The 16,242-nt window shown below is 38.0% G+C and overlaps 1 protein-coding gene across 1 annotated transcript in view; it reads left to right on the top strand.

The window, feature by feature from the left end:
• Positions 1-16,242, top strand: part of LOC142347942 (histone-lysine N-methyltransferase E(z)-like) — a 116,516-nt gene that overhangs the window by 62,429 nt on the left and 37,845 nt on the right. The window contains exon 8 of the mRNA XM_075399107.1: positions 2,554-2,690. Coding sequence (XP_075255222.1) covers positions 2,554-2,690 — 137 coding nt within the window. The remainder of the gene's footprint in view (positions 1-2,553; positions 2,691-16,242) is intronic.

Below are 16,242 nucleotides of genomic sequence, written 5' to 3'. Positions count from 1 at the left end.
AGCGAGTGGTTTCGCGGCGTAAATTTTTTTCGCTCTAATTTTAAAGTAGAGTGAGAAAACGGTGCTGGAACAAAAAATCGGTTTCTCGGTAGTGGTTTTTTGTTCACATGCGGCAATTTCACTCTGATTTTACTGTTTTTTTCGATTTTTCGAATTGGATTTTTTTCTTAATGGTTTTCCCAATCCATTCACAGCCATTCTAGGCCTAGTTTTTGTTTGAATTAAATTTTCATTTCTCGCTAGTGGTTTTTTTGTGTTCACATGCTGCATTTTGACATTGATTTTCTGCTTTTTCTTATTTTTCTATCCGATTTTTTCCTAAAAATTATTTTCTCAATTAATTCATAGTCCATTCTAGGCCTAGTTTTTTTTCTGTTTAGTCAATGAAAATTCTTTGAATTGTACGTCAGGACTTGTCCTGCTATGTTTATTTGTTTCGTCGTCTGACGCTCTTTTTTCGTTTTACGTTTGTTCACACCTCAAAGGTGAAAAGTCAAATTTTCTGAATGAGTTCTTCCTCTCACTAACTGCTTTTGCGCGCGTGACGTCATTTCTCACTCTCTCTAGCAAAAGTTTTGCGTGATTAGATTTTGATCGTAAGTGACTTCCTCACTCAATAAAATGACTTTTGCACTTTAAAATTTAAGTTTATCTTGAATTAGTGTAAGGTCAAAGGAACTCATATGTGTAATAGGGGTCCCTAATGAAGAGGCTTCTGCGCAATGAATTTTAACAAGCTTTATTAATTTATCGTTTAATTTTTGTACATAAATTTTTGAGCGGCGTCGATAACTTTTTCAACTTATATCTGTATCTGTTTCTATCTCTATCATACGGCACGCAAGTCTATTCTTTCGCAGCTATTCCAGCAATCTGCCGGCTATGTTCCTGTAATTTTGGAAATATCTAAGTCCTTGGTCAGAAACATTCTCAATCCTTGTCATAGTGGATAAAAATTGTTGTTTTCTATGGGGTGCAAACTTTTTGCTTCTTGGAACCACATTCTTTAAAGAGTTCCACTGTATTGACCTTGAAAGCAGAGAAAGCCTCATGAGGACAATGTTCTAACGCGCTGCACAAATCATGAATTTTCTCTCTACTTCCAACTTTTCCAGTAGCTGTTTTTTAGACTATTTATTTCATCTATGAATTATGCGTATCGTTTTCCTAGGGCACTTCACTCATTGTTGGTCAAGATAGCAATTTTTGTAGTCGGCGTTTTTCGCACAGAATTAGGTTTATTAATAGCCGCCCTCATCTTCTCAGCCGGCTATTATAGCGCTCCTTTTTTTTTCGCTTTACCTTTTTGCCGCTTTTTTGACATTTTGCGTGAAATCTTTTTGACTTCTCTAGGCTAGTTTTACTCTTCTGTCATTCTGCCCGAAGTCCTTTTAAACAGCAGCTGCTCAGCAAAGCAATTCGAAATGAAGAGAGTCAGGATAAAAAAATCAAAGTCAGAAGTAGAAACGGGATAAAACGGAAGAAACGGGACAAACTCAGAAATGGCCCATTTTTAGCTGCCCATGTACTTGAACTTTGTTGCCATAAGTTTTAGTTACTATCTATAATGCTTATTGGTATTGATACCAGACCCTGTAGCCTCTCACTGAGAGACAGGAGTATGTTCAATTACAAAATGACATCAAAATAAATTGCACTTAAAAATGTTTTTTTTTTTACAAAAATCCTTTTTTGTTGATATTTTCTTTTCTTTCAATCCCAATAGAGTTATGGGAATCAACGGCGGCTATTTTCCGGCAAGTATGTTTTTCCTAGGGTGCGGTTAGTAGCCGAATTTTGGTCAGATTTGTGTGATATTCCAGCGCGTCAAACTTGGCGAAAGCTTTAATATCATGAGCATATGGACGCTTTGATTGTTTATCTCAGAATAGCGCAGTTTTTTATTACGGGCAAGAACAATGTCAGGGAATGAAACGAATTAGCTCAATTTTGAAGGCAAATATTGATTGGTGAGTTTTTATTGGTGAAATTTTTAATCGACGCGTCGGGAATTCCCCCGGATGATCGCTCGTCTGCAATTCGGGTCGTCAAAAATTATACTTCAAAAATCTTCAAAAATGACTTCTCGCTGTCATCGAGATTTTGCAATCCCTAAATCCTTCAAAAAATTATCCTGGCGAATATGAATATCGTTTTCTCTTTCGTTATATAACATTAACAGTTCAAGCTTTGGCGACATCGTTGCGTTGATCTAGCGCTGAGTTTTGGATTAAAAAAATTGCGATCAACTACACAAAATACAAATTGGCGATATTTAGTTTACTGATTTGAGGTACTAGTTCTATACCATGGACTGTAGTATTTTCCAATGATCAACTGAGCTTTGGTAATTTTTTGACTGCAATAAATTATTATTATCGACTCCTCTTTTCAAAGATATTTTATTTTAAGAAAGGCTTCATGCAGCGCGCAAGTAATAGTTAATCATCTTTGGCGTCAAACAGAAATTCGATATCCAAAAATTTGTATTCTGAAACAATGTACTCTAGTGACTTTCTTTTCTAGTTCTGTATCAGAAACTGTTGATTTCAGAAAACACTGCATCTGTACAAAAGCCTTCAACAGAAAGTGCAGTTGTTACCGCAACCGTTGACAAACCAACCACTACTCCAATGAGTGAAGTTAACAATCTAGCTACTGGAGAGAGGTTGGAAGCTACTACCAGTGAGGTAAATATTAGAAAAATGGGATTTTTATTAGCTTAATTGTATTAATAGCTTAACCGCGGCACCTGAGCGCGGAAAATCAGCCATTTTTGCTGGTCTTCTTGTTATTATAGCCGAGCAGCTGTAAGCTGAGCGGAGCTATATTGCGGTATTCGTGGTTTTTTGCAATCCAAAAATTGGATTGTATTCGTGCTCGGTCTTTTTTGAGGCGTATTGGTTTAGCGTCTTCTTTATCGGTTATTTTGTCGGAGTGTATTTACAGGAAGTGAAAACAGGTGTTTAGGTCAAATTGCCGAAGAGCTGAGAGAAGAGAGATTGGTGTTGTTCATGTAGCTTATTTGAGTGTGAACGAGAAAAGTAGGTGAAAACAATTTCACTATGTGAGAGAGTGAAATATATTTGATTACGTGCGGCTTTTTGAAAGCAGTTTTTTTTTGTTTTAACTCCCTTCTTCAGTCAAAGGTGTTTTTCTCAATTATCAAAGCTGATAATAGTGGGGTTGAAAGCATTTTGACCATCTCAAGCAGATTTAAATTGTGACTTTTGGTGTCAATTAGCAGCTATTTTTATAGCTGCGAAGCTGTAAGCTGAGCGTAGCTATATTGCGGTGCTCTTGGTTTTTTACAATCCAAGAATTGGATTGTATTGGTGCTCTGTCTTTTTACAATTCAAAGAATTTGAATTGTATTGGGGCGCTGTCTTTTTTTTAAGATCTGTTCACACATTTTCATGATTTTTGAAGTCAAATTGGAGTAGTGATTTTGGTCACGCCGAAACAGGAAATGGAGCGAAAAAGCGAGTGGTTTTGCGGCGTGAAATTTTTTCGCTCTAATTTTAAGGTAGAGTGAGAATACGGTGTTTGAACAAAAATTCGCTTTATCGTTAGTGGTTTTTTTGTTCACATGCGGCAATTTCACATTGATTTTTACTGTTTTTTCGATTTTTTGGATCGGATTTTTTCTAAATGGTTTTTCGAATCCATTCATAGTCCGTTTTAGGTCTAGTTTTTTTAGTCAATGAAAATTCTTTGAATTGTACGTCAGGACTTGTCCTGCTATGTTTTTTTTATTTTTGTAAGATGTTTTCACACCTTTTTTCGTGACTTTGAGCTTTCAAAACGGGATAAACAGGTAACGCTCAGCGGGCATCAAGTTTCATTAGAAGCCCGTAGCCGCGTTTAGTAGTCTTTCAAGTACTTAGAGTAGTGAAGCTACTGGGAAGGCCGTTATTCAAGGTTAAAAGGTCATTTTTAGGAGTTTTTGAGCCCAAAATAATGCCATTTTTCACTTCTTTCGTCATTTTTTTGGATTTTTTGTTGGATCAGCCTACAATTGAGGTTTGTAAAAGTCGATAAAGGGTTTTTGCAAGACGAAATTCCTTTTTATGGCCATTTTACGAGCTATATGTTTTGCTACTCTAAACATAAACATGGTAATTTATACCAATTTTTAACATTTTTTTCAAGTTTTTTTGAAAATTTTTGGCATTTTTGAGTTGTTTTAGCCCATGGAGTCAAGAAACCTCTTTTGGGGCCAAATAATAGGTCATTATAATGTTTCTAGTGGTAAAGAAATGGTTTGCAAAATTTTTAATTCACAAATTTTAACAATTTTTTTTGATAAAAATTGCAGTTTTTTTCAAAGTTTCTAACATTTATTGTCATTATTCAAGTTTTCTAGCCCCAGTGGCGAAACACCTCATCTAGGGTTTGCTAATAAATTAGTTTATTGAAATTTTTTTATTGGCCTCGGAATGGTTTTATTGGTTTATTGAAAATATTTTAATATCACAAATTTTGCCAATTTTTTTTTTTACTAAACTTGCTTTTTTTTTAATTTTAAAAATTTTTGTGATTTTTCAGGCTTATCTAACCTAAACTGTGAGTGAATCTCCTCTAAATGTTGTTAAAAAGTTACTTCATAGTTGCTGGTGGTATGGGGAATGTGTTTCCAGATTTTAATTTTACAAATTCTATCGATTTTCAAATTGCAATTTTTTCTTTCAATTTCTGAAATTTTATTATTTTTCCTCAGTGGCCAGGGAACCTCCTTTAGGGTTTCCTAGTATGTTACTGCATAATTTCTAACAGCAATGAAATAGTTTTCTGTTTTTTAATATTGCAATTGTAGGCAATTTTTTTAATAGAGCTTGCATTTTAAAATTTTTGATGAAATTTCTTTTTAATTTCTTGCCATTTTCTGAGTTTAGCGATCTGTACTGGCCAACGAAACTTTAAATAATGCCGACTTGTTACAAGACAGAACTCCAGAAGAAAATAAAAAATGGTTTCGAACTTTTTTCCAGCCATATCAGTAAATATTTCGCTTTTCATTTTTCAATATTTTGAAGCATTTGTTATATTTGTGGCGAATTGATCTGTTTCAAGGCTTTTGCGTGAGTTAATGAGTATATTGATTTGTGTCATATATATGGTCTTCAGGTTAAAAGCTTCAAAAGGTCTGACAATAATTATTTTCGTTTCATTCTTTTACTTTCTCAACTTTTGAGATTGTCTTTTTGGCTGGAATTGTTCAATTGCTCTGCTGGTCAAATATATTGGGTCTGTTTTGCATTCAATTCCTTGGATTGTAATTCAAGACTTGTCCTATGTTTTTTGTTTCGTCGTCTGACGGTCTTTTTTCGTTTTACATTTCACACAGCAATGCTGAAAAAGTCAAATTTTCTGAATGACTTCTTCCTCTCACAAACGGTATTTGGGCGCGTGACGTCATTTCTCACTCACTTTAGCGAAAGTTTTTAGGTTATTTGCGTGATTAGATTTTGATCATACGTGACTTACCTCACTCAATAAAATGACTTTTCACTTTAAAACTTAAGTTTAATTTGAATTTGGTTAAGGTCAAAGGAACTCATATGTGCAGTAAAGGCCCTAATAAGAGGCTTCTGTGGAATGAATTTTAACAAGCTCTATTAATTGATCGCTGAATGTTTTTTACCTAGTTTTTTGAGCGGCGTCGATTTTTTTTTCAGTTTAGATCTGTATCTGTTTCTATCTATTATATGGCACGCCGGTCTGTTCTTTCGCAACTATTCCGGCAATCTGCCGGCTATGTTTTTTACTCTTGACTTAATTTAAGCTTTTTCCGCACTTTTTGTCCAATTTTTGATGGCAGTTTGGGATTTTTTTTGTTTCAAATCATTTTGTTCTAGTTCTTTTGGCTGTCTCGCAAGTTCATTGTGTAACGGCTGCTCTCCTATCAAAGTCAAGGAAAACTTTACACCGCCCAGTTCGTTTCAGCGGTTTCAAATCTGTCCGGATATTGTGTTTTTGCAGTTAACTTTTGTAAACTGTATTATCCGCTATACTATAGATTACCGTTGCATTACTTGTTGCTCTATTACGCTTGATAATTAATTGCACAGCTTTGCTGTTATAACAAATTTATTTCTCTCAGAATAACAAAATAATTCAAATTGAAACAACAAATTTTGCTCGAGTTTTGGTTAATAACCCAGCTTATAATTCGAAATCGCAAAATCATTTGTACAGTTCTAGATAACTGTCTTAGGAACTGACTGGGACAATTTGTTTCTATAATCAATCTCTCAATATTTTCGGAGACCTCTCCGTGATAATCAAAGTTAACAAATGTAATAATTTTTGCACTTTGTGCTTTTGAGTACACTCCATTGCACAATAACGCAATTTGTGAACTATGCTAGGCTTCGTTGAAGCCAGTAAGAGAAACTGACTTTATGCTTTGCACAAAGTTTCTCTTACTTAGGAACTTCGTTCCTCAGAAAGAAAGTTTTGAGAATATCAAAGTTAATTCTCTTTTCACAAGTCAAAGTAAAGTTAAAACTGTACAATCACTAATATGATCTACAGAAACAAGACACAATAACAAATAATTTACTGCTCAAGAAAGTGTGCTTCAATACGGACTGTATGTCAGTTTAATCTAACCAAAATTGCAAGTTTCTTCTGATTTTTGGTAGTTTTTTCAAGCTCCTTTTATGCTGCTATTCACGTGGATTTACATGTCAAATTCAACTGTTGATTGGTTGTAGATAATAATGTCGACAGAATGTGAACACTTTTCCATAACGTCACTTTTTCAGTGTAACTTTGATGTCATGGGAAATTCGTTAACCATGTAGAAGTTTTGTCGAATATTCTGTATCAATAACAGGTTGATTCGCAATCCAATCGTAAAGAATCTGATGCAATACTGTTAAGTCGTAGTATTGTTTTGCTGGTGGTTGAGGTAGTTCGAGTTTGAGTTATAGTTTGGCTTCATGAATGACGATTGTGTACTAATAATAGTTGCTAAATATAAATGTTGAACAAAATGACCAAATCCGTATGGCTTCGATAGAATGTAGCATTAAATTTCGCTTGTCACACTATTCTAGCTTTAAGGCTTGAAATAACATTGAAGCGCTATTCAATTTGATTTCTGAGTTGTTAAGCTCAGCCGCAATATCGCCGGCCCTGTTTTCCATCGCGAAAACATCTTTCCCTGGTAGTACTGGGGCGAGCTTCACTACTGGTCTCTTGTACACTCCGTCGTTCGTTCGAATTATAGCTGATCGAATCACACCATCAGACCCATCGATGGTCTCCGTAACTCGACCTGGGTTGTAATATCCACGCTTATCACTGTCTTCGATCAATCAAACGAGATCGCCTTCTTTAAGGGTTTCGTTCGCCGTAGATCGCCATTTTTGCCGATTATTCAGAGTTGGCAGATATTCTTTACGAAATCTGTCCCATATGAGATTTGCATAGGCTTGAGTTTGTCGAAAGAGCTTTCGATGATCAACAAATTCTTCCGCGCATGGTAGATAGGGTAAGCAAACGTTCCTGTTGCCAAGCAAGAAGTGATTGGAAGTCAATGCTTCTAAGTCATTAACATCTGAACTGACTGGAGTCAAAGGTCTCGCATTCAAAGTCTGCTCAACGATGCACATCGTTGTTGAAAGAACGTCCTCGGTGACTGTTCTGTTCCCCAATACTGCATACATTGCTTTCTTGCAACTTCTCACCAACCGCTCCCATACTCCTCCAAAGTGAGGTGCTGCGGGTGGGTTGAACTTCCATCTGATCCCTCGTTGAATTAGATGTTCTTCGATCCCTTCTTTGTTCCATGCTGCAAAGTACTCTGCAAACTCTCTTTCAGCTCCAACAAAATTTGTCCCGTTGTCGCTGATGATCATATTCGGTTTGCCTCTTCGAGCAATAAATCTCATTATTGCATTGAGGCAACTATCTGTGTCCAACTTGGGTACAGCTTCTATATGCACCGCTCTCATAGTTAGACAAGTGAAGAGACAACACCATCGCTTTTCGTTTCTGCGCCTAATCTTCATAATGAAAGGGCCAAAGTAGTCAACTCCAACATTTGTAAAGGCTGTTGAAGCATCTAACCGCTCTTCGGGTAGGTCTGCCATGACTGGTGCTATCGTTTGTGCTCTGCCCTTTCTGCAGGTAATGGACTTGTTCTTGATTGATCTTAAGGCGTTCCGTATGCCTAGGATGCACATCTTCTGCTGAACAATGTTTCTTACATGCTCAGTACCCTCGTGCTGATTGTCCTTGTGCTCATTTCGCAAGAATAATTCAACCGCACGATGTTTCCAATGTAACAGTATTGGATGCTTTGCATTGAATTCCAACTGACTTTTGCCTATTCTGCCTTTGGCTCGAATAAGTCCTTCTTCATCTAGGAAAGGGGAGAATTGCAGAATTTTGCTGACTTTTGGAATTTCCTTTTCAGCTTTGAGAGATTTCATCTCTTCACCAAACTGTTCTTGTTGTAGTAACTTGAAGATCGTTGCTTTTACTTTTTCTCTTTCTTCAATGCTGACTACGAGTGTTGCTGGTTTGTGTTTGTTCAATGCTCGCTGTACGTATACCACTGTATTTACTAGTCTGTTGAAGTTACTGAATCGTTCCCACTGGATAACAGCTTTCTTCTCTTCAGCCTGCATCATGAATACTGATGAGGGTATATTCTCTTCATCTGTTGCAAAGATTAGGTTCACTTGCTCTGGCCATTCATTTCCTGGTCGTTTCAACCAGTCCGGCCCAGTGAGCCACTCACTTCTCTTGAGTTCTTCAATGTTGATTGCTCTGGTACCAATGTCCGCTGGGTTGTTGATACCGCTCACATGTTTCCACTGTGAAACATCAGTTGTATCTAGTATCTCAGCTACCCGATTGGCCACAAACAATTGTTGCTTGCGATGGGAACTGTGTATCCACTGCAATACTGTAGTCGAGTCTGACCAAAAACTGCAACTATTTATCTTCATTTCATGTTCCTTGACTATCTGTTCTTTCAACCTCACTGCCATGACTGCCGCTTGCAACTCCAATCGTGGTATTGAAAGATGCCTCATCGGTGCCACTCTGCATTTTCCAATGACAAATGCTAAGTCGGCTGAGTATTCTTTTGGTTGTGAACGTAGATAGGCCACTGCACACATCGTGTCTTCAGATGCGTCAGCAAACACATGAAGCTCAGTTTTATCCCTCTCTCTGTTGAAGTATCTTCTATCGATGCTTGTTTCAGCCACTATTGGAAGTTGTTTTTTCCATCTCAGGAATTCTTCTTCTTCACCAGGCTCCACTTCGTTGTCCCAATGTTGTCCATTCTTAGTCCAGATGCCTTTCAAAAGTCGTCTCATGTGAACACTGAACGGAGCAAACAATCCGATCGGGTCGAATACTGAAGATACCAGTGACAGAATCTTCCTCTGGGTTATAGGTGCTTCAACTTCCTTGTTTTACCTCTGCATACTTGAAGACTGCCATCAGTAACGGTCCATTGTAGTCCTAGCACTGAGGATCCCTCCGTATTGGGTTCCACTTCGACTTGCTTTGTGTTGCTGATTGACTTCAAGTCTTCTGGGATCGCTTCGGTAACCGCATCGTTGTTGCTTATCCACTTCTTCAATTCAAATCCATGTTGTGAGAGAAGAGGTTGCAGTTGGTTGAAAACTTCAATTGCTTCTTCCGGGGTTTCTACTGATTTGATGAAATCGTCCATGTAGAAGTTGTTTTGTATTGCCTTTGCTGCAATCGGATACTCTTTTTCGTTGTCCAGTCCCACTCGCTTGAGAGCATAGTTTGCACAAGTTGGAGAACTCTTAGCTCCAAAAACATGACGCTGATATTCGTATATCTGAACAGGTTCGTTTGTTCTAGGACGCCATAAGAACCTCAAGCAACTTCTGTCCTGTTCGGGGACTTGCACTTGTAGAAACATCGATTCGATGTCAGCTGTCAGGGCTATTGGTCCTTCACGGAATCTGAATATTGTTCCAATCAACCCATGTAGCAGATCAGGTCCTGCTAGTAGCTGATCATTAAGGCATACTTCTTTGTACTTTGAGGCAGCATTGCAAACACGTCTTACTTTGCCAGGCTTGTTCGGGTTTAGCACTGGATGGTGTGGCAAATACCATTCTTTCCCGAAGGTGCCTTTCACTTCGGACTCGTCCAATATCTTTACAAATCCCGTTTCTACATCCGTATCTATTGACTGTTGATACAAATTCTTCAGGTTTGGGTCCCTTTGGAATCTTCGCTCCAGTGAGTAAATCTGACCCAAGGCTGAGCTGTAATTGTTCGGTAGGTTTGGCTCCGGTTCACTCCACAGCGTTCCCACTTCGTACCGCTCGCCTGTGAACTTTGTCGTACTCTCTAGCATCTTTCGTGCCTGCAGTTCCTTCTTTGACTGACTGACGACGTTGATTTTGGAAGCATAGGTTTCTATGTCCCACCAGGTTTGAATATTCTCTGCCACTTTCACATCTTCAGTGAAGGCGAAATTACAAACATTTTGTCTTCTTTTGCCCGTCATGGGTCCACTGACTAACCATCCTAGCTCGGTTAGAACGGCGAAAGGTTCACTTCGTGTTCCTATCTTATAGTCCAATGGGCGTTGTAGCTCATAAGCATGTTGACCAAGGATGATGCCAACTTCCATCAAGTTGAAGCTTTTGTTGGGTAGAACACTCAAGTGATTGAAGCTTTGCTTCAGCTTGTTGTAATTGTAGTTTGTTTCCCAAGGAGATTGACGGGTGTGCAAACGCTTCGATTGAATGCACCTTTGAATGTAGTCCCTTTATTTTGAGAGGAACCCTTTCTGTCTTCAGATCCTTCGTTCCGTGTATGCCAGCTATGTTGAGCGTCACACCGGTGCCTTGGGCCCGTAACTTCTCTTGCACACTTTGATCGATGAATGAAACCGTTGATCCACTATCGAGGAAAGCATGTGTTCAACCTGTTGCCACCGCTCTGTATTGAGACAGGAACTATCTGAAGAAAGCTGGTAACTTCGTTACTCTGGTTGATTGTTGGTGCGCTTACGTTGACTGCATGATTTCCCTCGTCCATTTGGTTTTCTGAGTGTAGCAATCGGTTGTGCTTCTTGATGCATCCATTGATGCCGCACGCATTGACTTTACAATCTTTGATTGCATGTCCTTTGCCTAGACATCCGTAACATAAGCGTTGCTTTCTCACTGCTGCGTAGCGATCATTCACACTCATGTTCCTGAATAGTGGACAGTTCCATATTTTATGAGTGCCATCAGCTAGCGGACAGTGATCACTTTGCGTTTGCATCGTTTCTTTCACGTTGGAACTTGCACTGAAGTTCGACGTTTTCGAGAACCGTTTGTCTCTATTTGTGCTTCTTCGGTCTTCTTCTCTTCGCTCTCCCTTGAAAGCTGAAAACCCTTCGTGCACGAATGCTATCCTTGATAGCCATTTTTCAAACATAATCATATCAGGCCAATCTTCATCTTTATCATCAACATAGAACCACCACTTCTCTTTGAGAACTTGGGGTAGTTTATCTACTGCCATATACAATGTCGAGCTTGATTGAAGATCGCCAATCTGCTTGTACTCTTTGAGCACATTCACAAAGTTCAAAAAAATAACTGAGAAACTGATCAGACCTGATGAGTCGTGAGGTTTCACCTGACTTGCTTTGCGAAGACTCTCCAGTTGTGCATCAATGATCACATGAGGCCTCCCAAATTTCCTCTCCAGAATGCTCCATGCAGCACCATAGAACTGTCCAGAATAGCCCATTCCAGAGATTGCTGATCTTGCCTTGCCTGTCAGTAGAGTCTTCAGATGGCTCATCTTTGAGTCTGGTATTGGTCGTTGATCCGCTGTAGCAATGAACATACTAGACCACTCCGGCCATTCGAGAGGGTTTCCGTCGAAGTTGTTCAACTTCAGCTTCGGTAGGCTACTAATGCCCGAATAACCAGTGTTGTATCGCAATAGACCAGCTCTGGGGGAAACGTCTCGGTCCTCAACACTTGAGGATCGGTCTCGTGAACTGCGATATCGTGAGAAGCGACTATACCTGTTCACTTCAGGGGTTACTTCGAAGCGAGCTGTTGGTCGTTCTGGTGTTAAAAGGTTGTCGATCCTGCTGGCCCAGTCTGAAACATCTCTCTCCTTTGGGGTTCAGTTGAAGGGTGATTTGTCTCGAGCACCAGTTGATTGGGAACGAGCATCATCGTTCTCTAATGCTGTTCTCTTCACTTTGCGCTCTAGCTCACGCTCTTCCTCCAGCAGTTGATGCTTGGTTTCCAGTTCCTTCATTTGCATTTCCAGCTCTAGCCTCCTCCGCTCAAACCGTGCTTGTTCGAGTCGCATCTGGGTTTCGAATTCCATATCGAATTTCTTCATCCTTTCCTCTCGCCTTTGCTTTGCTGAAGATGTTTCCGAAACATTCTCCGTCTCTTGGCCACTTGCTGTTGCTCCATTTTGCACTGTTTGAGCAGCTGGGCTGTCCTTTGGGTAGTTGTTATTGCTCTCGCTGTCGTTCACTGCTTGGGTTGCGTTGCTTTGCTCTGCATTCATTGCTGGTTGCGTGCCTTTGCTTATATATGAAAGCCAATGATAGTCCAAACTTGCTTTGCGCTTCCTTGCTTCTTTCAGATGCTCTTCAACTAAATTAGCTTGATAGGGCACAAGCTTGTTTCGACGCTGCAGTTGCTTGGGTATTTCTTCCTCTAGAAGGTGAACAGTCTGTTGGTAGAGGACCTTTAGTTTGTTGGGTCGATCTGAGTCTTCATTTTTTTTGTAGCCAATCGCTGTTTTAGTGTTGACTTCTTCCAATAAATCTTGGAATTTCTTGTCGTACCTTTGAGCTGCTAATTGAAGCTCCTCTCTGCTGGTTGTGCAGGGATTGCCTGGTTGCCTTTTGCTTTGCTTGTTCCTTTTAAGCGAGGTTAATTCTTCAACGTGTTTTGTGAATTGCACTCGCAACTTTCGCTCTGCCTCACTGGCGTTGCGTTGTTGATTAGTTTGATTCTCTTTGGGGGGTGCCTTCGGCACTCTCTTCATCAGATTGGACAGCAGTTTGCCTTCCACTGTCCGGGTCGGCGGACCAAATGTAACGGCTGCTCTCCTATCAAAGTCAAGGAAAACTTTACACCGCCCAGTTCGTTTCAGCGGTTTCAAATCTGTCCGGATATTGTGTTTTTGCAGTTAACTTTTGTAAACTGTATTATCCGCTATACTATAGATTACCGTTGCATTACTTGTTGCTCTATTACGCTTGATAATTAATTGCACAGCTTTGCTGTTATAACAAATTTATTTCTCTCAGAATAACAAAATAATTCAAATTGAAACAACAAATTTTGCTCGAGTTTTGGTTAATAACTCAGCTTATAATTCGAAATCGCAAAATCCCAGATGTACAGTTCTAGATAACTGTCTTAGGAACTGACTGGGACAATTTGTTTCTATAATCGATCTCTCAATATTTTCGGAGACCTCTCCGTGATAATCAAAGTTAATAAATGTAATAATTTTTGCACTTTGTGCTTTTGAGTACACTCAATTGCACAATAACGCAATTTGTGAACTATGCTAGGCTTCGTTGAAGCCAGTAAGAGAAACTGACTTGGCACAAAGTTTCTCTTACTTAGGAACTTCGTTCCTCAGAAAGAAAGTTTTGAGAATATCAAAGTTAATTCTCTTTTCACAAGTCAAAGTAAAGTTAAAACTGTACAATCACTAATATGATCTACAGAAACAAGACACGATAACAAGTAATTTACCGCTCAAGAAAGTGTGCTTCAATACGCACTTCACTACGCACTGTCAATACATTGCTATTAATTTAGAGTTGTTTTCGTTGAAGAAAATCGAGTAAAATAATGCGAAATTTTGCGAATATTCTATTTTTTAAAAATGTTTTTGCGGTTTTCGCTGTCGTTTTTCTTGATCTTTTTTTCATATAGAGCAATTATATAAGTCTTGTTACAATGAAGTGCCACTTGAAAGCTAGGCAGGGCACTTGACACTGAAATAATTTATACAAATTTCCAATTTGTTTTTTAGGTTTTTCTTTGCTCTTTTAACTTTGTTTTTTAAATATTCCTCTGTAATATCCTCTGGGTGGATGAGTGACCTAGCCAAAGATTTTATTAAATGTCTTAGAGAATTTTTTTGAATAATATAGAGAATGCTATTTTGATCTTTTATTTGGCCATCAACTTTTCCTTTCCTCGGGTTTTTTCTTTATGAGCCTGTTACATTCTGTCAGTTGGCAATCTTCTGGTGCGAATTACCTTTATTTCTGTATTACCAAGTCTTTTCAACAGTACTTTTGGATTCACAACTTTTTTTTTGAAAATGTTAGTGTGAGCAAGTAAGAGGCGCATCAGGTCAGTTATGGTGATCAGTTTTTTTTTTACTTTGAGTCGTTTCCCGAATTTTTTCGGCTGTTTTTTTGTAAGATTCTTTTACACGTTTTTCCATGACTTTGATCTTTTGAAACGGGATAAACAGGTAACGCCCATTGTGCATTAAGTTTCATTGGAGGCCCATAACTGGCTTTTGTAGTCTCTCAAGTGCTGAGATTGGTGCAGCTGCTAGGACGGACTTAATTCATGGTTAAAGTTGATTATTAAATTTTGAGCTCAATATAGAGCAAGTTTTCGTCTTTCCTAGAGTTTGTTTCTCAGTCCTCGACGTTTCCTATAATTGATAAATATCTTTTGCTGGACGTAATTACGATTTCTATGGCCATTATATGAGCTATATGTTTTGAAGACGCAAAATGATACCGGTTTTTCCGATTTTTATCAAATTTGAAAATCTTTCATTTTGATAAATTGTTACATCATAGTTTCTAGTGGCAATGGAATTGTTTTCAATGTTTGAATATTACGGGTTTAAGCAATTTTTTGACAAAGTTTAAAACATTCTGAATTTCATTATCTGAGTTCATCAGTCGTTATGGGCCAGTGAAACTTTAGTGAGGCTTGAAATTGGGTTACTGGATAATTACTTGAGATGATGAATCGGTTTTGAAGATCTTAATACAACGAATTCAGCAACACTTGAGTAAAATTTGCAATTGTTTTCAAGTTTAAAATTATTTTTGTCATTGTCTGAGTTTATCGATGTTTAAGGGCCAATGAAAGTTTTCACGTCTTCAAGATGGGTTACTTGACTGATTCGGGCGTACCCAAAAAATGGTTTTGAACATTTTTACGAAATCTGGAAATTTTTAATAGAAATGGCATTTTTCAATTGTCATATTTCCCGAGTCATATTTTCGTTAATGTAATTGTAATATTTCTGAGTTTTTCTATCTTTAGTGGACAATGAAACCCTTTGAAGGCTTGCGCAGAGGTTAATGAGTTTATTTAAATGGCTAAAACTAGGGATAAAAGCTTCAAGAGTTTGAGCAATTATTGTATTTCAGTTTATTTTGTTCGATTGTTTTAGATTTTCTTGAACTTTTGAGACTGTTTGTCGTTCTGGCTGCCATTGTTCAATTGATATGCAGGTCCAATGCAGTAGGTCTAAGTTTTTCATTTAATTCTTTGGATTTTATGTCAGGACTTTTTCTGCTGTTTTTTTGTTGAGTCGTCCTCTGACGCTTTTTTTTTCGTTTTACATGACCTAAAAATTTTTGGCTGTAGTGAGAAATGACGTCACGCGCGCAAAAGCCGTTAGAGGAGGAAGAAGTAGTTCATAAAATTTGAGTTTTTCAACTTTGCTGTACGAAATCTGAAACTTAAGTTCAATCTGAAACCTGAGATTCGATGGACCAAAAATTAGTTTTGAACATATTAATATCGCTAAATTTTAGAAACTTTCAAATCTTGGAGTTTTTCCATTTTTTAACGTAATTGTAATGCTTCTCTCTAATTTTGACTCAAGGTGATTTTGACCGATCAGGCATAATTAATTCTAGTTAAAGTTTTCAGTTAGCATTTTTTGTTGTTAACAACTTAAGGATTTAAAGTCTTAACAGTTTTTTTTAAATATTTTTGCGTACTTGTTTTTCATGTTGTTGTTTTGCTACCTAGTCTCCGTATTGACGGATATCATCGATTTTATAATGCGTCAAAATTGAATCTATTGAATAATTGCAGTATGTTGCTAACGGTTTTTCTGCGTTGTTCGAAGTTTTGGTGGGATTTTATTATTTCCTGCATTTGTTGTTACTTTAGTTACACGATCCTTTGGTTTGAAAGTTGCTTTTAAATTAACGATAGCTCTTTGTTCGAAAAGATTGTTAGTTTTAGTTAT

Source organism: Convolutriloba macropyga, chromosome 10 (genome assembly GCF_964194025.1).
Source record: "Convolutriloba macropyga chromosome 10, txConMacr16.3, whole genome shotgun sequence".
NCBI lineage: Eukaryota > Metazoa > Xenacoelomorpha > Acoela > Convolutidae > Convolutriloba > Convolutriloba macropyga.
This window is presented reverse-complemented; position numbering and strand designations above follow the sequence as displayed.